We start from the raw sequence: 27,909 nt of genomic DNA on the forward strand, positions 1-27,909 counted from the left end.
GCTGCGCAATGGTCTACAGCTAGGCAAGGAAACTCCATCTATCTCCGGTAGAGTATAGTAGCTGACAGAAGCTTACCGTCACAACATAGCTTCGGGTTGTACCCGTAAAAAGTCTTCATATCTTTAAGGCGCTTGATATGAAATTAACGAGCATGGATCTTATCCTGAGGGAGTGGCTGTATCATTGGAGTTGGTACAGAGAGGGGTATAGTTATCAATTTTAGAGATCCTTTTGATAAATTGAGTTTATTGATCATCAAAAGCAAGTTCATATCACCTTCGTACAGCAGCATGGAAGTGTCATGGCTGGTGACCTCCGAGTCCTGGGATGGCGCTGGACATCGCCTGGGCAGGGACCACACCTGCTCGGATGAGGAGTTCTGGAATGTCTCGGAGTTCTGGAATGTCTCGAAGATTGGCACACGTTCCTGGGTTCGATTTGAGACGTAATTCACATTTGAGTTTTCTGCACGGCACTCCACACATTCATGGCACTGTCTGAACAGATATGACCTTTTAATTATGGTTACTGCACTCTAGATATTAAATCAAAACGTTCTGGAATAATCACTCGAAGGACAAGATGATTTTGACTTTGTACCGGTAGAAATGCAAGTTCATAATGCAAGCTTACTGTAAATTGGAATGTTCTAGAGGATTATAGTCACCACAGTTCTTAATGCATAGTTTCTGAAGATTTAAAACACATTGGCAATGAACTGAATAAATAGCACTCGGAAACTGTCTTGTTCTGTCAGTAGGCGAAATGAATAGCCATTAAAGAAAATGATATTTGAAAGGAAAAGTCTGACTTCATAAATTATGGATTCACTCAAAATACTGGAAAGTTCTGGGCTTTCTGGGAATGCGACATGTGTATTCTGAATTCTCACAGTCTTTAATGAGGATAAGAATCAAAACACAAGTCCCAGTGCAGCACTTGGAAAGTATTGCATATTTCACAATTAAACGTAATGTTGAACGTCCCCTAAGTTTCACAGTCTTTACAAGACGTAAATTCAATGAGGCACTTGGGAAGACAAGTCATATCGTTCACCTGAAAGTTTATGTTGGTAAGGCACAAGTTCATCCTACACGCTCGGAAAATTTCAATGTTCCAGAAATTGATTCACAAAATACAAGTTCGAATAAGTTCGAAACGTAAGTTCCATGTGGTACACAACACTCGTGAAAATTCAAAGTCCTTTCAATCGTCGTCGAATAACTAAGTCCCTATGTGGCACTTCAAAAAAATAAAAAAGTTCCAGTGTGTCAAAATATTAAAGTCCCAACACGACACTCGAAGAAAATAAAGTTCCGATGTGTCAAAATATTAAAGTCCCAACACGACACTCGAAGAAAATAAAGTTCCGATGACAATGTTCCAGTATGTCACATTAAGAAAATAATAAAGTCTTACCGCGACACTTGGCGAAAATAACTAAGTTCCAATGAGACGCTTCAGAAAAATAACGAAGTTCCTATATGGCACTTGAAGAAAATAACAAAGTCCAATCACGACACACGAAAAATAACAAAGTTCCAATGTGTCAATATGACAAAGTTCCAACGCGATGCTCGCAGAAAATAACAAAGTCCCAATCAGGCACTTCAAGAATATGATAAAGTCCCGACACAACACTTAGAGAAAATACCGAAGTTCCAATACTTGGATTTCGAAGACTGTCAACTAGAAGTTGAAATCTTGACAGATTACGTTAATTGTAATGGTTTTTAAGATGGCAGTGTCGAAATAGCGATAAAGTAGCGCAAAATGTACTTTTGAGGGTAAACTGGAACATTACCATATATGGTCGCGTATAGCTGGCTTTCGGCGGCCACGTTACTCGCTGGGTACGTCACTGCGTTTGGCGGACTGCCAACCTTCCACCTCGCGCGAAGTTCATCAAACATACTTCGGACTTCTCTCGTAGCGACGTTCCCGGTACAGGGTAGACGCATAAGTAAGTTTCAAATGAGTAGTAACTCACACTTATACGTAGGAAAAGGGAGCAGTTCATGATTTCCAACCACTTTAAAGATAATATAAGTCCACATCTCGCAAAGGATACCAGAAATTAATTTCTACTAAAATAAGTTCCAATGCAAAAATGTCAATGAAGGAAACTATTTTGCTAGTTCTGTCTCAGTAATTAAGTGCTTTTGTCTGGTATTATATTTAATTCTTTGGCCTATCATTACTTGTGAAAGGAAATATTCCCTTACATACCAATTATTTTTCAGTCACTTTAACATAAATTTGACGAATCACATACGAAAGAATAAGAACACACAGAGCAAAGTGAGCTTTTAGTTTGTCTATAGTAACAGGAAACCAATGTTTTTTTCGTAAGTATTACTGGTTTCAAGGGAAGCAGATAAATTAGCAAGAAATGTAGAGGCATAGGCACCGGTTTCCTTTGTAATGTGATCCCAGAACTGTGGGGTTAGAAATTCATTCACTACGTCCATTCCTTTTGGATTATTCCCCAACCTCCTCCTCACTATAGAGTGAATTTCAAAAATTGGTTTGCATGTTACAGAAACAGGCATATTGTCAACAAGATCCCAATTCCAAGTATCATTAGTAGAGTTCTCACCCGCTCTTGTTGCATTCTGGTTTTGTCCCATAGTTTCAATTTGCACTATCACCTCGGAACTGAAATTGGAATCACTTTCATCACTGTCAGTTGAAGAAGAAGTATTTCCACTCTCCAGAGAATCGTTTCCACTTTCAACATCACTATTTTCAAGCCAGTTACCAATAACCTCACCCATGCTGCTCTTGGATGCTGCCATGATTGTTTACAACTAGTGGCAAACTGAGGTGCTTTTTATTTTCCATATTTCAGCTCAGAGTTACTATTTACACAGAGAAAATAGTTTCAGATATCATCTGACATCTATTGGGTAGGCTACAAAACAAACAGAATAAATCTCTCTGACCAGCTAACCGCGATACTGAACTTATAAATATTCCATGTACCAGAACGGAAGGTTCCTTCAAAGTATGGTAATGGGTTAAAGACCATTCTGTGTACAGCTAAAGCCTAATAGCATATTATTATCATAGTTAATATTTAAATTTGACGTTTTCAGATGTGTTTTACTTAACTTAATTTTCTTGGTTTATGATTATTATGCTTGTGAAACATTATTTAAACTAAATACTAGATCAACAACAGAACGCTTACAACGAGTTGATCGAAGGGTACTCAGGACGATCATAAACAAGAAACATCAGGTGGATGGACAGTGGAGATTGTTGCTGAATGAGGTTATCTATCGGGAAAGTGAGTCCATCACAGACACGATGAGAAAAAGAAGAATTGCCTTTTTTTGTCATATATTTCGACTAAGTGATAACAGAGTTTTAAAACAATTATTTAATTACTTTTGGAATAGTAAATCAAAAAACAATTGGTTTAAAGAAGTCCAAAGTGATTTGGAGGAGTTGAATATTACCATGCAAACCATAGAAAACAGAGGCGAGAAAAGTATTTTGAAGAATAAATGCATCAGGCTTCCTCTGACCACTGTACAGAGGAAACAATATGTTATAACGGATGCGGAGAGGGCAGCCAGGTCAACCAGACTCAAGACTTTTCGGGAGAAGAAAAGGAAGACAAATTTGTTGTAGTCTGATTTAAGTGCTCCAATGTGGGCGTAAACTCTGTAAATAAATAAATTAATTAATTAATAAGTTTCTTAGCTAACTCATTTATTTTCTATAGAATATTGAAGGTGCTATTATCCTTTTGGGGCTTCATTTTCTTTAACGTTACGGATTTATTCTGTTTCTTGTAACTTTTATTCTTGCTATTTTTGTTGTTGCATCATCTTGAACGGTTATGTTATTGTTGTATCAAGATGATGGGTATTGATAAGATAAGATTAGATACGCATTGCGTCACCGTTACAAGTTCATTGTCTTTCAGGAAGCGTTGTGGATCAGACGCTTGTATGGTGTATTGATTGATTGATTAAGTAACATTGTCGATATGATTTAAGGAATGTGATGTCTACAATATTTCTTCGGTTTAATTTGTGATGTGATTTGGTGAAAATGTTTGGTGTAAATGTGTCGTGTTTAGGTATGTCGCTGACTTGTAAAATTTTCTGGTTTCCTCCTTCGCCTTCTGCCATTCACGGTGTTTTGTAGTTTTTTGAGATGTTTCACCTTCCCTTCTGGTTTATTTTCTTTATTTTATTTTTGGTGTGACCTTTAAATGGATTTGTTATTGTTATGCATTTCAGTATTCGAGTAGAAAATGTCTACTAAAAGGGGTACCCCGTTCTTTCTTTAGAATCATACTTATTGATTGCTCTCAAACTGGTATAGTCATATGACCATTAGAAAGGAACTGCAGTTCGTGTGCAAAATTTTCTTAAAAGTTATTAAACTATTTGTGATTTAAAATTGTTTCAGTGAAAGAATTGATGTCTTGTTATTCTTTAATTTATTTAGTTTAATTTTGTTGTTTTTATTTAATGAATTATTTTTGGGTGTTACTCTCCTTTTTTAAAATATTCTTATTTATTCTATTTTTATGTGGTTTAAACTATTTATGGTGTTTCATGGTATTTCACATGAATTGCTCTATCCTATTCCTCTGAATCTGCCCTCTATTAAGGTTCTTTTGACCTTTGGTTTTGCACAGATTTCTTTGCTTCCCAGTCCTATATCTTATGTTTTGATTGAGGCCTAAATAGTTGGCATGATTTCGCACTGGGATGGCCTCTAGTCTCTCCTGTGGTAGTAGTGGCAATCAAAACTGTTTGCGGTGTTGTCGTCACCTGTTTCTTCGTCCTTGTGTTCGATTGTCGGTACGCTACAGCGTTATTTGGACTACGAGAGTGAGCAGAGCAGAGAGAAAAACGATAGTCCCGGCGAATTGTTGACCTATGCGATAATGATTTGCCCGATGTCAAAGGTGCTGGAATTGGCCAACATTATAGAAGGTCCCTGAAATGATCTGCAAGTGAAAATTGCGGCGTACTTTACAGAATCTTTCGCTGGCTTATATAGGGAGCGAAATTGGGGAGCGCCAGAGTCTCAGATCTATTGTGACCGAGAGAGTTGGCTGCGCAGTAATGGGTGCGCAGATGTGAGCTTGCATTTCGGAAATAGTGGGTTCAAACTCCTAGGATGGTCATCCGAGGTTTCCCATTTTCACACCAGGCAGCCAGGTGTTCCTTCTCAGACCAGTATATGTCCAGACACAAGGCTACCTTAATTACCGCAGCTTCCTTGCCACTCCCAGCCCTTTCCCATCGCAGCATCGCCATAAGACCTGTCTGTGTTGGTGCAGCGCAAACCAGATTGTAAGGAAAAAATTACTGTGGGTAACGCGAGGCAATTACGAGTCATTGCATCGGTAAGATTGAAACTGTCTACACAGAGTTCACCATGGCGTATGATCTTGGTTCTGTTTTGGGCAGAGGCCGTGCATTCAGCCAAGTTTGTAGTACAGAGTGGCTCAAGTGTCACCTTGGTATAGGGTTTTTATTTAGGAAAACGGGAAGTCTTTCCAACTGTAAATAGTAGCACACAGTAAAACACAAGGCATCACACTCTTATTATAATGCTCATGGTTTCTTCAGGAAAGTGGGACAAAGTTGATAACCAGCACATGGAACATTGACACACACTCGCCAGAAGGACCTCTGAAATGACCGACTTTGTAGAAAGGCGCAGTGCAGGAGACAAAGTGGTGTGGGGAAAAGACCATGTCTATGAGCTGTTCTGCAGTACTACGAAATGGTGAAGGATTCTTCCTCGCCAACCTTCTCATCAGAAGAGTGAACGCCTAATGATCTGTGCCGCAGGCTGGCTCTGATCGACTACGATCAGCTACTGCAGCAATTGCCACCAGAAGAGAACAAGATCTTCCCAGATTAATTTCTTGTGGAATATTTCATTATAGTTTTACAATATGGTTTCTGACAATCAGGATAATAACAGAAATGTGGTTTTAGGGTTTTCCAAACTGTTCGCGCCAAGATTTTCCATGTCGACATATGTCAACAGTGGACGTGAATGGGATGGGTAACTTGGACATTTTGAAAAAGTTCATCCGTCATCATTCTCTTACCTTTACTTACACAAAACCATTTTTTGAGATATTAGCTACGTACTACATGACCAAAAGGGCCATAGTAATGACATTTGGAGAATAAAGAGTAACAATGATGCCATGCAGTATCTACCACCCTCCATGCTCTTCACAACGCATTCTAATGTGCATGAAATGCTTCTGAACACATGTTCCTGGTTGCCTTACCACACGTTGGACTTGTGAGCCTTTTGTTTTGATGTGATGACAAATCCCTTAGTCAGTCAACACTCATGAAAAGACTTCCCTGCTTGTATAGCACAGGTCCGCAAATATGCCCTTGCTACATTGCGTGTGAAGCTCAGAGTCATTTTTTTTGGCATTTTTTTCTGTGTCCTTTCACAGAACGATTATTTATGCTGACCCTAAGTTCCTCTCATACTGTAGATGTTCTGACATCACAGTACCTTGCCTAATTTTCACTCCACCACCTTCTGAGAGCTTCGAACAAACTAACTCTGCTCCCACCCGAAGCTGATGTGCTGAGAGTCTGTGCAGATCCTCACATAGTTCGTCATCACTATTGACAGTGTTCTCAACTTCAAGAAAGCTATTCATCTTCAAGAAGGTTCCACAGTCAATCTGATCACCTGAATTAGCTGAAGACCTCATCAGGTGGAAGAGAGAGTTGTGCGCAAGGTCATCCCAGGAGAGCCTTTGGTCAGAGAGTTCCAGCTATGGCGGCCATTAAACAACAGTCAGACCAACCACAAAGGTTAAGTGGCTTAAGAGACAGCACACCAACTTATTGATGATATTGGGGGTCTTTATTGTCCAGAACATGCAGAGATTCCAGGAGTACTGTACCAGCAGGGCAAGACATCTCTTTGGAGTTTATAATGGCTGACTGAAAATACACAAGGAAACCTGGTGGTAGAAATATAATGTCCAGGAGGCACTGAAGAAGAAAAAGACCACTTTTAACGCATAGTGGAAAGAGAAAGATGACCAGAATGGACAAGACCTGAAGACAGAATATAAGGCCTTCAAAAAGCAGGCCAAGAGAGTCGTCGCAATAGCTAAAAGTATGCGCAGCAAGACCTCTATGAAGACATAGAGGCACTGGAGGGTGTACAGCGGATCTACAAAGTCACAAGGTCCAAGTATATCCATGATGATCGGGGAACATTACTGACTAACGATAAAGCCATTAACAATCGCTGAAGGAAGTATTTTGAAGGGCTGCTAAAATGAGTTTCCATGAATCAAAGTAGCTTCACAATGTCCAATTGAGGGGCCTGTGCCTGAAGTAACCCCTTGTAATATTTTATTTACTTATGACACATGTCTGTAACAGAGTTGCACTTCAATTACAACAGGCATTACAAAATATAGTACAATATTACATATTGCAAAACAGAAAAAGATCACAAAAAATTATCAACAGATTTTGAAAAATCATAATAAACAAATTTAGAAGAAAAAATGACAAGAACAACAATAGATTATATACAGATCAGGATTAGATAGTGCTGCAATTACTGGCTCCTGATTACATAAGTAGGAAGAACTAAAACTTTATGAGCAGGTACACACACATGCAGACAGGTCAGGTTCACGATTAACAGTGTAAAAATAATTTCTCGAAGTTTATACACAATTGAATTCCATTTGTATTATTGACAAAGAGATAGTGTAATGAATTCTGTTTTCTGTTTATGAGATGCTATTTGTTGAGATTGCTTAAGTATATTCACTAAAGAAAATTGTTGTATACAAGAATCATGGTATACAAAGCACAACATAAAAGTTTATTAATTTGTAAATATTCACACAGTATGTACAAAAAATGAACGAAATTTGACTTGCTGCTTGCAGTGCAGTACACGTTAAATAACAACATAATTTTATACATAAGCTTATAACTTATACACTTGGATTCTTATATGTACAATAATAAAATAAATAATAATAATCGTATGGCCTCAGCTACCATGTGCAGACATTTCAATTTGACGCCATCTGGCTGTCTGCTCGTCAATTTTGACGTTCCGTTTTACTCTAGGCCCCCACTGGATGGCAGACTGAGTAAACCGAAACTCTCTTGGGTGTCTATGGCTGAGATTTTAATGAATTTTGTCGGGTAAACACCAAATGTGTCACCAGAGATCTTTTACATGCTGACATCGTACGACATGGAGTGTCACATGGACTTTTTTCCACCCTTCAAAAATCCGACTACCTCTGCCGGGTTTGAACCCGCTATCTTGGGATCCGAAGGCCGACACTCTACCGCTGATCCACAGAGGCAGCTATATGTACAATGATATCTATCTTGATAAGATAGGATGTCCGAAGGAATGAATGTTCGTGATAGCTGATGACTATCTGTAGTTTGGAGAATTATAAAGGGAACTTGGAGTAAAGTTCGTGGTAGTAGAATGCTAGGCAGAAGCTTGAGAACTTGAAGGAAACTTTTGGCAAAGATCATGAGTAGCAGAATGCTAGGCAGGATGTATGTTGGTGATACGGGAGGCAGGATAACTTGAGGCAAAGATGTCTTGAGGTGAGACCTTCCGATCAGAATTAGTCCACCTGTTCAGTACACTTTTTTAAAAGGGTACCTCCGTGTCTGACATACGGTGTAGTCTGATCGCTGGACACTGCGGAGTGCCTAGAGGGGAGAAGACGTCGCCCAATTTATACACGTCACACGATTATGTCAGCACGCTGCAGTTCACACCTCGTGGTCTTCCAGAAACGTCGATGCTAGGCGGGTTGCAGAGCTTTCAGGCGGCGTAGGACACACACGACAAAAATCACTAGACATATTTTTTAAAGTCTGTTAGGGACATTGAGAGATCTATGTCGTGGTTTCTGAATAAGTCATTAAACCTACTACACATCCTTTCTAATGGCAAATTTTTATCTTGGATAAGGGATTGTAAAAGTACGTCCAGTTACTCAAGTTAGATTTGTTTACGTTAAAATTTATTCTGGCTGATATCTGATATCTATCTATAATGCCATTTTCTAATTTTGTGTAGAAACAGTTTTTGGTATAATTCTCGGCGAGCGCTTAATGAATTGTAGCTAAATTCTTCTAATAAGTCGTCATCATTATCTAAAGGCTTTGCCTTGTCGCTACAACCTTTGATCTCTTCTCTCTGCGATCCTTTTCATCTCTCCATAACCTTGGCATCCCATCATCTCAACTACCTCTTCAATGATCTTCTTCCGTGGTTTCCCTCTGCCTTTCTTTCCCATCACCTTGCCATCAAACAAGTTCTTTATGAAGTCGTTATGCCGGAGAATGTGACTGAAAACTGACGCTTTTCTCCTTTTCATCGTTATTAAATGTCTCTGGGTGTTTATTTCTCTAAGCACTGCTTCATTAGTTTTCTTCTCAATCCAGCTAGTTCTTGTCATCTTCCTCCATAGCCACATTTCCACTGCCTCTAGTCGTTTCACATCCTCCTTCAAGAGAGTCCATCCTTCACAGCCATATAGCAGCACACTCCAAATGAATGTTTTGATAAACAATTTCTTTTGTTCAGTATTTAAGGATTTATTAGTCAAGAGCTGCTTCTTCTCCTCAAAGGCTTTCTTACACAGGGAAATCCTTCTTTTTATTTCCACAGTGCATCTGTTGTCATCGGTAATAACTGATCCTAAGTAGCAGAACTTGTACACCTGTTTTATTAAAATATTTCCAATTCTGAGCTGTGCCTCTGGCTTCATTTTAGATTTGCTTACAACCATAACATTAGTTTTATGTACATTAATGCTAAGTTGGAAATCTTTTAAGATGGATGTTAATTTGTTGAGCATGATCTGCATGTTCTTCTCATTGTCAGCCTGAAGTGCAATCATCATCATCATCATTTCCTTTTATCCAGCTGTAGCCGGGTAGGGGCAAATATGGTTCCTCTCCACTTTCTTCGGTCTTTCCACCACTCCTCCTCCAACACTGTGTCCCAGTCCAGGTTTCTTTCTATAATGCTGCGTTGGATGGTATCCTTCCATCTCAATCGTGGTCGTCCACAGCCTCTCCTTCCTTGGATTTGCATTTCCATCACCTTTTTTGGCATTCTCTCATCGCTCATTCGCTTTATGTGCCCAAACCATCTTAGTCGGCTCTTCTCTATTCTATCATTCATTTTTTCCACTCCAATTTCTTCCTGGATTTTCTCATTCCTTATTTTGTCTCTTCTACTCTTCTGTATCATACTCCTCAAGAATTTCATTTCGGCTGCCTGTATTCGACTCTCATCCTTCTTTGTCATTGTCCAAGTTTCTGCTCCGTAAGTTGTTATGGGTACGTAATACATCTTGTACATAGTATCCTTTGCTTCCATTGGCACATCTTTGTCCCATAACATATTTCTTACACTATGATAGAAACAACTTCCAGCTTGAATCCTTTTACTAATCTCAGCATCCAGTCGAGCATTCTCCATTAATTCACTCCCCAGGTATTTAAACGTTTCCACTACTTCCAGGGGCTTGTCTGCAAGTCTAATCTGACCTTTCCCTTCTTTCTCCCCTCTAGTCATAACAAGAGTTTTACTCTTTTCTACACTTATTTTCAATCCACATTCTTCAATCTTCCCATTCACCACATTCAACTGTTCTTGAACCTTCCTGTCGTCTTCTCCCCAAATCACAATATCATCTGCAAATAACATCATGTTCATTTCTCTTCCTCCATATGTTGCTTTTGCTGTTCTCATGATGTCATCCATTACTATTGTAAACAGGATTGGTGATAGAACACTTCCCTGTCTCAGCCCACTAGTTATTTTGAACCAACTTGTCCTGCCAACTTGTGTTTGCACGCAACTACAACATTCCTTATACAATGCCATGATCAGTGCAATATCGTCGGCAAATCTAATACAGTGTACAGTTGTTCCATTTATTTTAATGCCAGGTGTTTTTGATTTTAAAATTTTCATGGCCTCTTCAATGTACAGATTAAATAGAAATGGTAATAAGGAACACCCCTGTCTTACTCCTTTCCTGATCCTCACCTTGCATACTTTATCATTACTTTCGATGTTTATTCTTTGATTGATGTAGAGGTTAAGTATTGCTTTTCTGTCTTTCCAGTCCAAATGAATGTCCTTCATAATTTTGAACAGTCTTTTCCACTGAACATTGTCAAAAGCTTTTTCCAGGTCTACAAAAGCTATATATGTATTTCTGTTAAGCTCTAGTCTTCTCTCCAAGATGGTTTAAAGTGCTATAATAGCTTCTCTCGTTCCTTCTCCTTTCCTGAACCCAAACTGATCATCATCTAGATTCTGCTCAATTTTCATTTTGATTCTGTTTTTTAATATGCATCTGAATATTTTTGCTGCATGTGAAACAAGACTTAGTATTCTGTAATTGGAGCATTCTGTTGAATCTCCTTTTTTGTGCAGAAGTACTGCTTTGCTTTCTACAAAATTCTCTGGCATATCTCCGTTTTCATAGCAGTACCTGGTGATTTTGAAGATTTCATCCTTCATCCTTTTTCTGGAGTTTTTCCACAGTTCAGCAGGCAGTTTGTCTGCTCCAGGAGCCTTTTTCTTTTTCAGCTGTTTAAGTGCTGTTTCAAATTCACTTCTCACTCTGAGAGGACCTAGTTCATCTTGTGAAACCTGGTCTTGTTTTATGATGTACTCATCTACATTGTCAATTTCTTCTCCATTATATAGATCCTCCAAATACTCTTTCCATCTCTTCATTACCTCTTCATCTTCTATTAACAGACTTCCTTCCGTTTCTTTTATTACACTGGAGTTCATTTTAGCCTTGAATTGTGTTCTTTTTACTTGATTGTATGCTCTGTCAACATTTCCAATTTTCATATCATGTTCTATGCTTTTACAAATGTCATTCATCCATCTTTCTTTCGCCTCTCGGCACTTCTGTGTAACTACGTTTTTTAGTTTCTTGTAGTTTATCATTCCTTCTGGAGTATTTTTCCGGTGTTCTTTGTTTCTTTCCTGAATGATATTTAGTATTTCTTCAGTCATCCAGTTCTTCCTGGGTTCAAGTGTCTTTTTTCCTAGCACTTCATCTGCTGCCGTTGTAAGTGAAGCTTTGACAGCGTCCCAATCTGTTTCGTTGCAGTTGTTGTACATGATCGTGTCTGTCTTTTCTTCAAATGCTACTTGTGTTAATGGATCATTTAACTTTTCTAAATTCCATTTCTTGCTTCTTGGTTTCCTAAACTTCTTCAGCCTAATTCAACATTTTGCTAATACTGGGACATGGTCACTGTCGATGTCTAAGCCAGGATAGCTATGGCATGACATTACCTGATTTCTATACCTCCTCTTAACTAGAATGTAGTCAACTTGCTATCTGTTATTATCTCCGAAATCCTTCCATGTGTAACGTTTTCTAATAGGCATGTCAAATACAGTGTTCTTTATGATCATGTCCTGTTCTTCACAGAAGTCCATCATACATTCTCCTCTCTCATTTGTTCGTCATAGACTGAATCTGCCAGCAACTTTTCTAGTAATATTGCTGCCAATCACAGTATTGAAGTCTCCTATTATGATTATGTTATCTTTGTCTTTGTTTAGCTTAATTATATCTTCTATTTTATTATACATTTCCTCAACTTCTAATAAGTGACTATATGATATTCTCAACCTATATGCTGACTGATTATGCTTCTTGTAATAAATAAACCGTAAGAATCTCTTTTGAACCTCTTCAATTTTATTTATATATGATTTGTAATTTGGCATCCATATAACGGATGCATATTCTAATTTTGACCTCACGAATGAGTTATAGAGAACACATAAAGTCTTAATGTTATTTATGTCCTTCCCATTTTGTATGATAAAACCTAGTTGTTTCAGTGCTGTATTTACTGTTATTTCAATATATGCACTGAATGATAAGTTACTGCTCATCGTAACTCCTAAGTCATTTACGGACTCGACTCATTTTAGATTCTGTCCATTCATGAAGTATTCACACTGAAAAGGATCATTCACTGTAGAATAAGTCATCATGAAGCATTTGCTGATATTAAATGTGATTTTATTCATCTGGCAAATCATTTATAAATAATATAAACTAGAGTGGTCCTAAATTTGAACCTTGAGGTACACCTGAATTAACATTGAACAAAAAACATGTGGTCTGATGATAGGTGACAAACTGATATCTGTTATGTAAATAGGAGGAGATAGTTTTAGCATAGGATTGCTAAATCCAAATTCCAATAGTTTTCTAAGAAGCACACTGTGATCAATGTTGTCAAACGCTTTCTCGAAGTCCATATAAATCACATCAATGGATTTATGACTGTTTAAAGCATTAGCCACATCTTGAACTAGATTTGATAGTTTTGTGATAGTTGACCTACCAGGATAGAATCCATGCTGATAAGTTGAAATGTAGCTTTTAACGTGATTAAAAATCCGTAAATAAATAATTGTTTCGAAAACTTTTACAAAGAGACATATTATGGAAATGGGTCTGTAATTTTGTACATCTGAATGATCTCCGGCTTTATATATCGGGCATTCCCTTGACGTTTTCTACATTTCTGGAAACACACCTCTATCTATTGTAAGGTTAAATGTGTAACATAATGGTTGCATTAATATATCTGAACAGCCCTTTACTATATAAGGAGGAATCCCATCTGGCCTACTTGACTTAGTAGATTTGATATAGTAGTAGCCGTGTGAAAGATGGACAATGGCAAAGTCGTTGGCCCTGATCATATTCCAGCTGAATTATGGAAAGTTCTAGGTGCTGAAAGAAATGTTCATCATGATCCTTGCTGGATTCCCAATGCCAGAACATTCCATCGAAACTTCCTGGTGCCCATCTACAGCCAAAAGTGTGATATCCAAGAATGTGTTAATTACCGAGGCATCAAATTCACTTCATACTCAAAATTTGGTAGTGCATCATTGGAGACTGCATCAAGGGTTTAAGTAACATCCAGTGTAATCAGTGGGGCATCACATTGGGTACGTCAGCAAGTGACATGATCTTCATCGAGAAACACAGTGAACTTGCATATGTTATTCATTGATGTGGAGAAAGGCTTTGAGGAATGAAGCACTCGCTCTCCTGGCTCTACAGCCCATGAAGGGCCCTGGCCTCTCCAACAGCTTTCGTCCACTCCTTTCGTTCCAGAGCTCTCCTTCTCCAGTCTTGGATCCCTAACAACTCCAAATCTCTCTCAAGACGTGTCCTTGGTCTTCCTCATCTTCGTTTGCACCAGGATCATCTTCATTGCTCGGTCCTTAGGATGTGCCCCAGATACCTCTGCGACTATGTCGAGGTCACCATGCAGGGCATAGACTTCTTCATTGGTCCTGATGCGCCACTCTCCTTCATCTCTCCCACACGCATACAGCACAACTGAATGGATTATAGCCCGGTACAAGGTGAGTTTTAATCTTCTCGACAGTCTTGCAATCTTCAGTAACTTCTGGAAGGTGAAATAACACCTGCTCCCAGCTGCCACCCTAGCCTCTATCTCCTCACTGACCTTGTTGTCCTCAGTCATGTTACTCTCTCGTTGGTGTTACCTGCAAATTCCAGACCTCTCACGCCTTGAAATCTTCTTTTGTCTCGGCTCTTCACCATATAGTTGGTTTTGTCCTAGTTGATCTGTAAGCCACCAGGCGAGTTGGCCGTGCGGTTAGGGGCACGTGGCTGTGAGCTTGCATCCGGGAGATAGTGGGTTCGAATCCCACTGTCGGCAGCCCTGAAGCCTTTTCCATGGTTTCCCATTTTCACACCAGGCAAATGCTGGGGCTGTACCTTAAGGCCACGACCGCTTCCTTCCAACTCCTAAGCCTTTCCTATCCCATCGTCGGCATAAGACTTATCTGTGTCGGTGCGACGTAAAGCCACTAGCAGAAAAAAAATTAATCTGTAAGCCCAGATATTGTGATCCCTCGCTCATGTGTTGCAGAGCTTCCGTCAGATAGTTCGCACTTCTCCCAAGTAGGACAACATCGTCCCCAAAGGCCAGGTACTGGAGAGTTCTGTTGCAAATGGTACCCCCTGGGATCAGTGGTATTTGATGAATAACATGCTCCAGACAGAGGTTAAACAGAATGGTTGACAATGCGTTGCCTTGCCTCAAGCCTCTCTACACTTCAAAACTCGCTGGAGTGCTGGCCCTGGATCTTCAGTTTGGCTCGTCGGCACCTGCATCTCTTCCAACACCTGTCCACACTGCCGTAAGCCTCCTTGTAGTCAATGTAGAGCTGGTGAATGTTTGAGCCATAAGGTTAGTATGCGGCCTGTTGTTGCGTTGGAACCCATACTGATAAGTCTCCCAGCTGCCTCATAGCCAGCACCTTCGAAAAGATCTTGTAGGCCACACTAAGTTGTGAGATTCCTCGGTAATCTTGTTATTCTTCTCCTAGATGGGACAGATAAGGGCCGAGCTCCTGTCCCTTGGCATCTCCTCGCTCTCCCATACAGATTCACAACTAAGTATTTATTTATTTTCCACCTAGTCGATACAATGATTGCCTAAGGCAATTTAATGGTTAAAAGTGCTACATGTTTCGTATATTATCAACATCTTCAGCCACATAACACTGTTTAGATGAAAAATACATAAATTGACAAAGTAATGCTTTAGAGGAAGTGTCCTAAGATGAGGCTGAAGATGTTGATAATATATGAAACATGTACCACTTTTAACCATTAAATTGCCTTAGGCAATCATTGTATCGACTAGGTGGAAAATAAATAAATACTTAGTTGTGAATCTATTGAAGTGCGATACAGACCATGAAGCTAATTTTATATACTCCCATACAGATCGGATCAGGGAGTGCATGCTATCTACAAACTCGTCTCCCCCATACTTGATTAGCTGTGCTGGTAGGCCGTCCTCTCCTGACACTCTGTTATTGCACAAGAGGTTAATCGCCTCTTTCACCTCATTCCTTGTCACTTCGGGGACTGGCTCATGCTCGTCAGCTGTCGCCTGATCGGGCACCCTTGCTTCTGCCTCCTCAGAGTTCAGGAGCTCTTCGAAGTACTCCACCCATCGTGACAAGATCTTCTTCTCCTCTCCAACCAAAGGACCCTTCTTGTCCTTGGAGTATGAGGTTTTGGGCTCATACCCATTCTTGATTTTCCTTGTTCCCTGGAACATGGCACAAACCTCTTCCTTATTACACAGCTCCTCGATGGCCTCAAGCTGCTCTTTTTCTCACTGTCTTTTCTTCCTCCGGAGCACCGTCTTTGCTTCTACCCTTGCGCCATATGGTAGTCTTCTTCAGTTGACGTTGTTGATCTTTGTAAGGTCTTGACCCTTCATGTGGCCATCCTTTGGATGGCCTCTTTGCATTCCACATCGAATCACTTGGATCTTACGCCTGTTTCTTGGAACTGTACAGATTCTGTCGCTACATTCGTAATGGCATCCTGAATTGTTCCCCATAGATTTTCAAGAGTAGTGCCTTCTTGGACCTCCCTCTGATCTGCAAGATTGGCTCGGACCCTCTCCCTGAACTCATCCTTGATGCCAGCGTTATTCTTCAAGGCTCCGACATTGCTGTGTGTTACATGATACAAATTTCATATTTGGTCCGTATTGAAATGTACATCAATTTAAGATATTACCAAAATTTATTAGGATCAACCTATTCAATACAATAGAATTTACAAAGTTAGGACTTACATCCTATTAAACTAAAATTTGAAGGGACGTGTTTTGCCCTTTAAAAGGGCATCATCAGCCTTTTTACACTCATACTCAAAGATAAAAATCAGGATCCTGATTGTCATGGTAAAAAAATATAAAATGAGAATATAACCCTTTAGAGGAGAGATCCTCACTTGGACTATGTGCAAGTAGGGTAGCATCTTGCTTCACGAATCGACTGAGCTCAGAACATTTTAAGCAAGCCTCGGACCTATGGGAGTAACAGAGTCCCACTCCCATTTGACAGGCGAGGGACTCCTTGGAAACTTGGCGAACGAAATGGAATTCGATGGGGAGCTATCAATATTAATGGGGTTTATGGAAGAAAGAAAGTAGAACTGGCTGAGTCAGCAAAGAGGATGCATCTGGATGTGCTAGGAGTAAGTGATATTTGGGTAAGGGGAGATAACGAGGAAGAGATAGGAGATTATAAAGTGTACTTGATGGGTGTTAGAAAGGGAAGGGCAGAGTCTGGGGTAGGGCTCTTTTTCAGGAATACCATTGCACGGAACATAGTTTCTGTTAGGCACGTAAATGAGCGAATGATGTGGGTAGATTTGTCAGTTGGAGGAATTAGGACTAGAATTGTGTCCATGTATTCACCATTTGAAGGTGCAGATGAGGATGAAGTTGACAAGTTTTATCAAGCATTGAGTGACATCATGGTCAGGGTCAACAGCAAGGATAGAATAGTGTTAATGGGCGATTTCAATGCGAGAGTTAGGAATAGAACTGAAGGATACGAAAGGGTGATGGGTAAATGTGGGGAAGATATGGAAGCTAATGGGAATGGGAAGCGTTTGCTGGACTTCTGTGCTAGTATGGGTTTAGCTGTTACGAATACATTCTTCAAGCATAAGGCTATTCACCGCTACACATGGGAGGCTAGGGGTACCAGATCCAGTCTTAACAGACTTCGAATTCAGGAAATCTGTTAGGAATGTACGAGTTTTCCGGGGATTTTTCGATGATACAGACCACTATCTGATCTGTAGTGAACTAAGTATCTCTAGGCCTAAGGTAGAGAAAGTGAAATCTGACTGCAAACGAATAAGGGTAGAAAATCTCCAGGACGAGGAAATTAGACGGAAGTACATGGATATGATCAGTGAGAAGTTTCGAACAGTAGACAGTAAGCAGGTTCAGGATATAGAAAGTGAATGGGTGGCATACAGGGATGCTGTATTAGAAACAGCAAGGGAATGCCTAGGAACAACTGTGTGTAAAGATGGGAAAAGGCGAACATCTTGGTGGAATGATGAAGTGAGAGCAGCTTGTAAAAGTAAAAAGAAGGCTTATCAGAAATGGCTCCAAACAAGGGCCGAGGCAGACAGGGAGTTGTATGTAGATGAAAGAAACACAGCGAAACAAATAGTTGTTGAATCCAAAAAGAAGTCATGGGAAGATTTTGGTAACAACCTGGAAAGGCTAGGTCAAGCAGAAGGAAAACCTTTCTGGACAGTAATAAAGAATCTTAGGAAGGGAGCGAAAAAGGAAATGAACAGTGTTTTGAGTAATTCAGGTGAACTCATAATAGATCCCAGGGAATCACTGGAGAGGTGGAGGGAATATTTTGAACATCTTCTCAGTGTAAAAGGAAATCATCATGGGGAGCTCATGGGGAGGAGGAAAATGATGTTGGTGAAATTATGCTTGAGGAAGTGGAAAGGATAGTAAATAAACTCCATTGTCATAAGGCAGCAGGAATAGATGAAATTAGACCTGAAATGGTGAAGTATAGTGGGAAGGCAGGGATGAAATGGCTTCATAGAGTAGTAAAATTAGCATGGAGTGTTGGTAAGGCACCTTCAGATTGGGCAAAAGCAGTAATTCCACCTATCTATAAGCAAGGGAACAGGAAGGATTGCAACAACTATCGAGGTATCACTGATTAGTATACCAAGCAAAGTATTCACTGGCATCTTGGAAGGGAGGGTGCGATCAGTCGTTGAGAGGAAGCTGGATGAAAACCAGTGTGGTTTCAGACCACAGAGAGGCTGTCAGGATCAGATTTTCAGTATGCGCCAGGTAATTGAAAAATGCTACGAGAGGAATAGGCAGTTGTGTTTATGTTTCGTAGATCTAGAGAAAGCATATGACACGGTACCGAGGGAAAAAAATGTTTGCCATACTGGAGGACTATGGAATTAAAGGCAGATTATTAAAAACAATCAAAGGCATTTATGTTGACAATTGGGCTTCAGTGAGAATTGATGGTAGAATGAGTTCTTGGTTCAGGGTACTTACAGGGGTTAGACAAGGCTGTAAACTTTCACCTTTGCTGTTTATAGTTTACATGAATCATCTGCTGAAAGGTATAAAATGGCAGGGAGGGATTCAGTTAGGTGGAAATGTAGTAAGCAGTCTGGCCTATGCTGACGACTTGGTCTTAATGGCAGATTGTGCTGAAAGCCTGCAGTCTAATATCGTGGAACTTGAAAATAGGTGCAGTGAGTATGGTATGAAAATTAGCCTCTCGAAGACTAAATTGATGTCAGTAGGTAAGAAATTCAACAGAATTGAATGTCAGATTGGTGATAAAATGCTAGAACAGGTCGATAATTTCAAGTACTTAGGTTGTGTGTTCTCCCAGGTTGGTAATATAGTAAGTGAGATTGAATCAAGGTGTAGTAAAGCTAATGCAGTGAGCTCGCAGCTGCGATCAACAGTATTCTGTAAGAAGGAAGTCGGCTCCCAGACGAAACTATCTTTACATCGGTCTGTTTTCAGACCAACTTTGCTTTATGGGAGCGAAAGCTGGGTGGACTCAGGATATCTTATTCATAAGTTAGAAGTAACAGACATGAAAGTAGCAAGAATGATTGCTGGTACAAACAGGTGGGAACAATGGCAGGAGGGTACTCGGAATGAGGAGATAAAGGCTAATTTAGGAATGAACTCGATGGATGAAGCTGTACGCATAAACCGGCTTCAGTGGTGGTGTCATGTGAGGCAAATGGAGGACTCTGCTATGGAGGGTAAGAGAAGTAGAGGTAGACCAAGGCGACGATGGTTAGACTCGGTTTCTAACGATTTAAAAATAAGAGGTACAGAACTAAATGAGGCCACAACACTAGTTGCAAATCGAGGATTGTGGCGACGTTTAGTAAATTCACAGAGGCTTGCAGACTGAACGCTGAAAGGCATAACAGTCTATAATGATAATGTATGTAATGTATGTATATAAGATTAGAGTGAAATTATACAATGTGAGAAATTGTTATGAGTTCTTAAATAATAATTTACAATTAAAACTTCATTTAAAAATGTTTGCGAAGAAAAAGTTGAAGTTGGTATGATATTACACTAGTAATTTTAAGTTGTATCAAGGTAAAGATGTAGATAATTTGGTTCTGGAACATGAAGAGGCTGTTGATGCTGATGAAATGGGAGACCCAATTTTGAGGTCAGAGTTTGACGGAGCTGTGAGTGACCTAAATAGGAACAAGGCACCTGGAATTGATGACATTCCCTCTGAATTACTAACTGCCTTAGGAGAAACCAGGATGGCAAGGTTATTTCATTTAGTGTGCAAGATGTATGAGACAGGAGAAGTCCGATCTGATTTTCGGCAGAATGTTGTTATACCTATTCCCAAGAAAGCCGGTGCTGACAGGTGTGAAAACTACTGCACCCTTAGTTTAGTATCTCATGCCTGCAAATAACATGTATTATTTGCAGAAGAATGGAAAAACAAGTTGAAGCTGAGTTGGGAGAAGATCAGTTTGGCTTCAGAAGAAATGTAGGAACACGTGAAGCAATCCTAACTTTACGTCTGATCTTAGAGGATCGAATCAAGAAGGACAAGCCCACGTACATGGCATTCGTAGATCTAGAAAAAACATTCGATAATGTTGATTGGACCAAGCTATTTATGATTCTGAAGATGATAGGGATCAGATACTGAGAACGAAGAATTATCTACAATCTGTATAAAAATCAGTCTGCAGTGATAAGAATCGAGGACTTTGAAAAAGAAGCAGCAATCCAGAAAGGAGTGAGGCAAGGCTGCAGTTTGTCACCTCTCCTTTTCAGTGTTTACATAGTACAGGCAGTAAAGGAAATCAAAGAGAAATTTGGAAAGGGAATCAAAACCTTGAGATTTGCTGATGATATTGTTATTTTATCTGAGACTGCAGAAGATCTCGAGAAGTTGCTGATTGGTATGGATGAAGTCTTCGGTAAGGAATACAAGATGAAAATAAATAAGCCCAAAACGAAAGTAATGGAGTGCAGTCGAACGAAGGCAGGTGATGTAGGAAATGTTAGATTAGGAAATTAAGTCTTAAAGGAAGTAGATGAATATTGTTACTTGGGTAGTAAAATAACTAACGATGGCAGAAGTAAGGAGGACATAAAATGCAGACTAGCACAAGCAAGGAAGAGCTTTCTTAAGAAAAGAAATTTGCTCACTTCAAACATTGATATCGGAATTAGAAAGATGTTTTTGAAGACTTTCGTATGGAGCGTGGCATTGTATGGAAGTGAAACATGGATGATAACTAGCTCAGAAAGAAAGAGAATAGAAGCTTTTGAAATGTGGTGTTACAGAAGAATGCTGAAGGTGAAATGGATAGATCGAATCACGAATAAAGGAATGAAGAGATACTGAATTGAATTGGTGAGAGGAGATCGATTTGGCTGAATTTATTACAAGTTGTCCATTTCATGACCGTATCGATGTTTAATCATGAAGTAAGTATTAATAACCACCTAATCGATACTTTATTAATGCCTCAGGCAAAATTGAATAAAATTAAAACTTACAGGACATGTTTCGACCACTTAGTGGTCCTCTTCAGCTGTATAAATAAAGAACTGAAAAGAAAAACATTATGACAATAAGCACAAATAAAAGTTCTTTGGAGACTCCTTTGATAAAAATGGAGGTCATCAGAATAGGTCATCTTGCCTCTCGTTCTTGTTTGGAAAGGATGTTTATTCTGCGCTGTCTAGAGGGTCTGTCTTTGACCGCGACCTGGTGCAGTAACAGTGTGATACAGTGTGACAGTTCATGGAAAGCCCAATCTCCCTCCTCCCTCACATGTTATTTTAGATGACGATAAAACTCTACTTCCCTTCTCTCCAGAGCTTACCATGAACGGTCAAACTGTATCACATTATTACTTCACCAGGTCGCGCTCAAAGACAGACCCTCTAGACAGCGCAGAATAAACATCTTTTCCAAACAAGAACGAGAGGCAAGATTCCTATTCTGATGACCTCCATTTTTATCAAAGGAGTCTCCAGAGAACTTGTATTTGTGCTTATTGTCATAATGTTTTTCTTTTCAGTTCTTTATTTATACAGCCGAAGAGGACCACTAAGTGGTCGAAACATGTCCTGTAAGTTTTAATTTTATTCAATTTTGCCTGAGGCATTAATAAAGTATCGATTAGGTGGTTATTAATACTTACTTCTTGGCTGAATTTGACAAGACGAAGAGATAAAATGATAGGACACATCTTAAGACACCCAGGACTTGTTCAGTTGGTTTTTGAAGGAAGTGCAGATGGTAAGAGCAGTAGGGGTAGACCAAGGTATGAATATGACAAACAGATTAGAGCAGATGTAGGATGCAATAGTTACGTAGAAATGAAAAGGTTAGCACAGGATAGGGTGGCATGGAGGCTGCATCAAGCCAGTCTATGGACTGATGACTCAAACAACACACCAACACATATGGAAAGTACCGCATCAATCTTGGTTGGATTAAATGGCCATCTCTTACTGGTGTTCAATATGATATCAGGATGCCAGTAGAATTGAAGGGCAGATTGAACAAAACCACAATCCTGTGTTGGGCAGGACAGAAGATGCATGATGCGGATGCTGCGAAGGTTGGCACAACAAAGTGAGCAATGAGCTTGTGCGAGAAACTTTGTGCTGTAGAGCTCTACTGGTTCGGTCTGGTTAAAGCTATCTAGTTCCGAACAGAGGAAGGGAACTCTCTTCGAGTCAGGCGTGTAAGCTCGGGAGTGCCCAGTACAGCCAGGAAAGAAGTAGGTTTCAATGGAAGAGACATGTCCTCTGAGGTAAAGTGATTCTTTCAGTGTACCACAAGTACAAGATCCAATAATTTACCACAGAAAACATCTACAACTTATTTTAGGCTTGTATTTCACTAGTATGTGCCCACAGTCTAGAGATGGGCCATTGCCATGGGGTTTGTATTTGTCTCATTCTTTTGAGTGTTAATTTGTAATATTTGTAGTTATGTAGATTGAACTACTTTTTTGTTTTGTTCCAGAACCCCAGGATTTTGATCCTTGATGAAGCCACCAGGTCAGTACCAAACCCATTTCCTGTTTCAGTGCTTTGCTACATGAAACATCAACATAATACTGTGGTCTAATATCCTTATTGCCATTTGTGACATTTTAAAACATGTGTGTTATTTCTCACAAGTTCTAAGGAGCAATTGATTGTTGTACACCGTTTGGCTGCACTGATAATTAAGGTGTACCTGTATTACTCCTTGGGACATAACAAGTGTACTTGCTTCTAGTTGGTTATTCCTTCAGTTGTATGTTTCTACGCACTCTAGCGCCTACCTTGCGGAACAAGGTCTTCTTCTTGACCCAGTCCCACGATCTCCCCAAATCACCCAGACCAGTCAGCCAATAAATACAACAAATGTGGAAGCATATATCACCATAACAGCACAAGAAGAAGGAAATTACAATAAATAAGAACTTACCATAAACTGTGCAGGTGATGACAAAACTGTAGAAAACGGTTACTGTATTAGGACATGCTTAACTACTCCAAGAACAAACACAATACCATTTAACTAGTAAAATAAATGTATTAAAAATATTCATTTAATTTTAAACAAACTGAACATCCCCAGAAGAACATAAATTTTTAAATAAATAATCAAACGTACATTTGGCCGAAGGAGCTATACCAGATGAATGGAGAGTTGCTATAGTAGCCCCTGTGTATAAAGGAAACGGTGATAGACATAAAGCTGAAAATTACAGGCCAGTAAGTTTGACATGCATTGTATGTAAGCTTTGGGAAGGCATTCTTTCTGATTATATTAGACATGTTTGTGAAATTAATAACTGGTTCGATAGAAGGCAATTCGGTTTTAGGAAAGGTTATTCCACTGAAGCTCAACTTGTAGGATTCCAGCAAGATATAGCAGATATCTTGGATTCTGGAGGTCAAATGGACTGTATCGCGATTGACATGTCTAAAGCATTTGATGGGGTGGATCATGGGAGACTACTGGCAAAAATGAGTGCAATTGGACTAGACAAAAGAGTGACTGAATGGGTTGCTGTATTTCTAGAAAATAGATCTCAGAGAGTTAGAGTAGGTGAAGCTTTGTCTGACCCTGTAATAGTTGAGAGGGGAGTTCCTCAGGGCAGTGTTATCGGACCTTTATGTTTTCTTATATATATAAATGATATGAGTAAAGGAGTGGAATCGGAGGTAAGGCTTTTTGCGGATGATGTTATTCTCTATAGAGTGATAAATAAGTTACAAGATTGTGAGCAACTGCAACGTGACCTCGAAAATATTGTGAGATGGACAGCAGGCAATGGTATGTTGATAAACGGGGTTAAAAGTCAGGTTGTGAGTTTCACAAATAGGAAAAGTCCTCTCAGTTTTAATTACTGCGTTGATGGGGTGAAAGTTCCTTTTGGGGATCATTGTAAGTATCTAGGTGTTAATATAAGGAAAGATCTTCACTGGGGTAATCACATAAATGGGATTGTAAATAAAGGGTACAGATCTCTGCACATGGTTATGAGGGTGTTTAGGGGTTGTAGTAAGGATGTAAAGGAGAGTGCATATAAGTCTCTGGTAAGACCCCAACTAGAGTATGGTTCCAGTGTATGGGACCCTCACCAGGATTACCTGATTCAAGAACTGGAAAAAATCCAAAGAAAAGCAGCTCGATTTGTTCTGGGTGATTTCCTACAAAAGAGTAGGGTTACAAAAATGTTGCAATGTTTGGGTTGGGAAGAATTGAGAGAAAGAAGAAGAGCTGCTCGACTAAGTGGTATGTTCTGAGCTGTCAGCGAAGAGATGGCGTGGAATGACATTAGTAGACGAATAGGTTTGAATGGCGTCTATAAAAGTAGGAAAGATCACAGTATGAAGATAAAGTTGGAATTCAAGAAGACAAACTGGGGCAAATATTCATTTATAGGAAGGGGAGTTAGGGATTGGAATAACTTACCAAGGGAGATGTTCAATAAATTTCCAATTTCTTTGAAATCATTTCGGAAAAGGCTAGGAAAGCAACAGATAGGGAATCTGCCACCTGGGCGACTGCCCTAAATGCAGATCAGTATTGATTGATTGATTGATTGATTGATTGATTGATTGATTGATTGATTGATTGATTGATTGATTGATTGATTGATTGATTGATTGATTGATTGATTGATTGATTGATTGATTGATTGATTGATTGATTGATTGATTGATTGATTGGAATCAGCCGATACCCAAGAAAGATTTAAAGTAAAACTTACCACTACATTAGCAAACTGTACACAACTTCACAGACCTCGGTCTTGTACATAAATAATTTCAAGATGTCTTCTTTAAACAGAGTTTACAATTTCCATAATTTAAAAGGTGGTACTAATTTTTCAACTTCAAAATTAATTAAATTTAATCAGTTTGAAAACCTACTGCTCGAGGAGTTCTCACCAGGAAGGTCGTTGCAACATAGTAAAATAGGCAAGAATTAACACGAAGAAACTAACAGAAATAACCGATGGAAATTATGTCAGGTGACACACCCAAAACAAACTAATCACCACCAAACAATAATCATCATCAATGAGATGAGGTGACGCCATAACTACTCGGTTGACCCAATCACAGGGCACGAGCACAACAATGCAAATTAATGAGAAACAAAGAAGAAAAAGAGATAGTAACTCAAAGTTCAACTCCAAGTTGGTAAAATAAATAAATTAATCCACCAAAAGAAATCGGGAAAAAATCTAATCACTTAAGTCCTTGTGAGAACTTCCTCACTAAATTATCTTGCCTCGGAGAGTAAAATGTTACCAAATGAAATCAGGCAAAATCCAAATAACCCAAGAGTAACATAATTCAAATTACAGAAGCTGAACATCAAGCTATTAACTTAGTCCAAAACCTAAACTTGTAGAGATACCACATTTCGCAGTTCCAAGAATTTCAGTAAATATTAATACTCAGGCGAAAGTCAGTTCTTAAAGAAATAGAAAAACACAGTTTTGAAACAGTTCGTATGCCAAACGCAAATTCATCCACTTTAAACCAGATCAATCGCAGTTGAAGAGGCGAGATGCCCGGAGTGAAGACACTCCAATAATATCATGCAGAACTTACAATCTTGGTGTTTGGTCAAGGTATCTAATACAGGTGTAGACTAATACTTACATCCACGAGGCTTGTGAGTCACGTTATTCAATTCATAATAAAATAAAATTTGGAGGATGTATCAGTTGCTAATAGAAATTAAAACCAAACAAAGCATTTCGGGCTATTAACACGGACGGTTGCAATTAGGCGTTGTCCACATTATCACTGAATTTCACAGCGTACAGTCGGCACCAAGCGCAGCGATCCTCCATCTTTTACAGTCAACGAGCGACTCCATTCCTCTCACCAAGCCACACTTTAATCGCCTGGCTCCACCAGGGCAGATGCGCGCGCATACCGCGCCTAGAATAAGAGATCAGACAGTAAGTTCATGACTGCTCCGAGAGAACACTGCGGCGAACAGACCCAAAAACAGAATCCAGTAATTGCCGAGAATATAATCAAGCCGAAACTAGTAGAAGTTCTTTCTAAGTACTAATATAAGTAGTACATGTTTCTGGGAACACTGATAAAATAAATTTAGTCAATACCTTGGCAAAAAGTTCAGTTTCACAAATTTCAATGATAGAGAGAGGTACCAAGTTGAAAATGATAATAAAAGAAGAGTTATTCACTTTAATTCCGTCACATTCTTCTTCTTCCACCTGCTTCCAAGATGGTTCCGCTCATTGTAACCCCAATGGCTACCAAGGACGATGATTACCCGCCGGCTTATTACTATCTCAAGAACTTGTGTATTTCCGTGTGACTGACTGCCGTTGTTTTTCAATTGGTCTGTGCATAAAATGGTGAGCTTTTCTTGGATATATTAATACACCACATCATCTGGGTAAGTCATTATCATCAAATTATTTTCTACAAATGTTTCTGCTGAAGCTATGGTAGTCATGTGTGAGTAACTTGAACCTTTAAAAAAATCTCTACTGACATTCAATATTGAACTGAAATTGAACTTCATCACTACTCCGATAGAGGGTACAACTGATCAACACTACAGTTTTGCAAATTATGTTTAATTCTCTGACAACCTAGAACATGTGCTCCCTGAAAAACTGACTGATAATAATTCTACAATAATAATAATAATAATAATAATAATAATAATAATAATAATAATAATAATACTGGTCATGATAATAAGCTCATGTTTTTACATAATATTAAAACAAACTATGTTTACCTCACATTCATCTTATATTGTTTTATATTATAATTCTTCATGTAATTATAATTTTTATAAACAAAAATGGAGACAATACACTTACCTGTCTTAAAATTTTTTTTACCCATTCTGGAACCGAAGTAGCATAACGACCTGCTGCGTCTTAACCAGAGCCAATTTTGCCACCACTTTTCAGAGTTCCTGAAGGGCCTTCACAGCTACCGTAGCGGTCCCAGGTCCCTCGAAGTCCCCACTGTACTTCACCCCTACAGGCAGTCCCCTACTTTGGCTGTCCAAACTCCTTAGACCAGGGGATGGAATTAATTTATTCACACATATTTTTTTTTTATTTACAATAACTTATGGTTCATGTTTGTGGGTTACTGTAGTCACGTCCTAGTTCGTGAACCATGGGCAACGGCTGAGTGGCCTAGTAAGTGGTCCTGAGAATCGGGATACCAGTTGCTATGGAATGGGAGTGGGCATCTCGGACATATTCTGAGTCGTGGTCCTCCTTGTGCTCAGGCGGCTAGGACTATACAATCCACCGGTGGTCCATAACCCGTTAGAGGAGAGATCCTCACTTGGACTATGTGCAAGTAGGGCAGCATCCTGCTTCATGAATCGACCGAGCTCAGAACATT

At 39.4% G+C, this 27,909-nt stretch overlaps 1 protein-coding gene across 2 annotated transcripts in view; it reads left to right on the plus strand.

The window, feature by feature from the left end:
- The window catches only part of LOC136883180 (ATP-binding cassette sub-family B member 10, mitochondrial), a 199,887-nt gene that overhangs the window by 122,663 nt on the left and 49,315 nt on the right, over positions 1-27,909 (plus strand). For both annotated transcript variants that reach the window (XM_067155360.2, XM_067155361.2), the window contains exon 9: positions 23,012-23,046. In XM_067155360.2, coding sequence (XP_067011461.1) covers positions 23,012-23,046 — 35 coding nt within the window. The remainder of the gene's footprint in view (positions 1-23,011; positions 23,047-27,909) is intronic.

The sequence above is a fragment of the Anabrus simplex genome, chromosome 11 (assembly GCF_040414725.1).
Source record: "Anabrus simplex isolate iqAnaSimp1 chromosome 11, ASM4041472v1, whole genome shotgun sequence".
Classification (NCBI taxonomy): domain Eukaryota; kingdom Metazoa; phylum Arthropoda; class Insecta; order Orthoptera; family Tettigoniidae; genus Anabrus; species Anabrus simplex.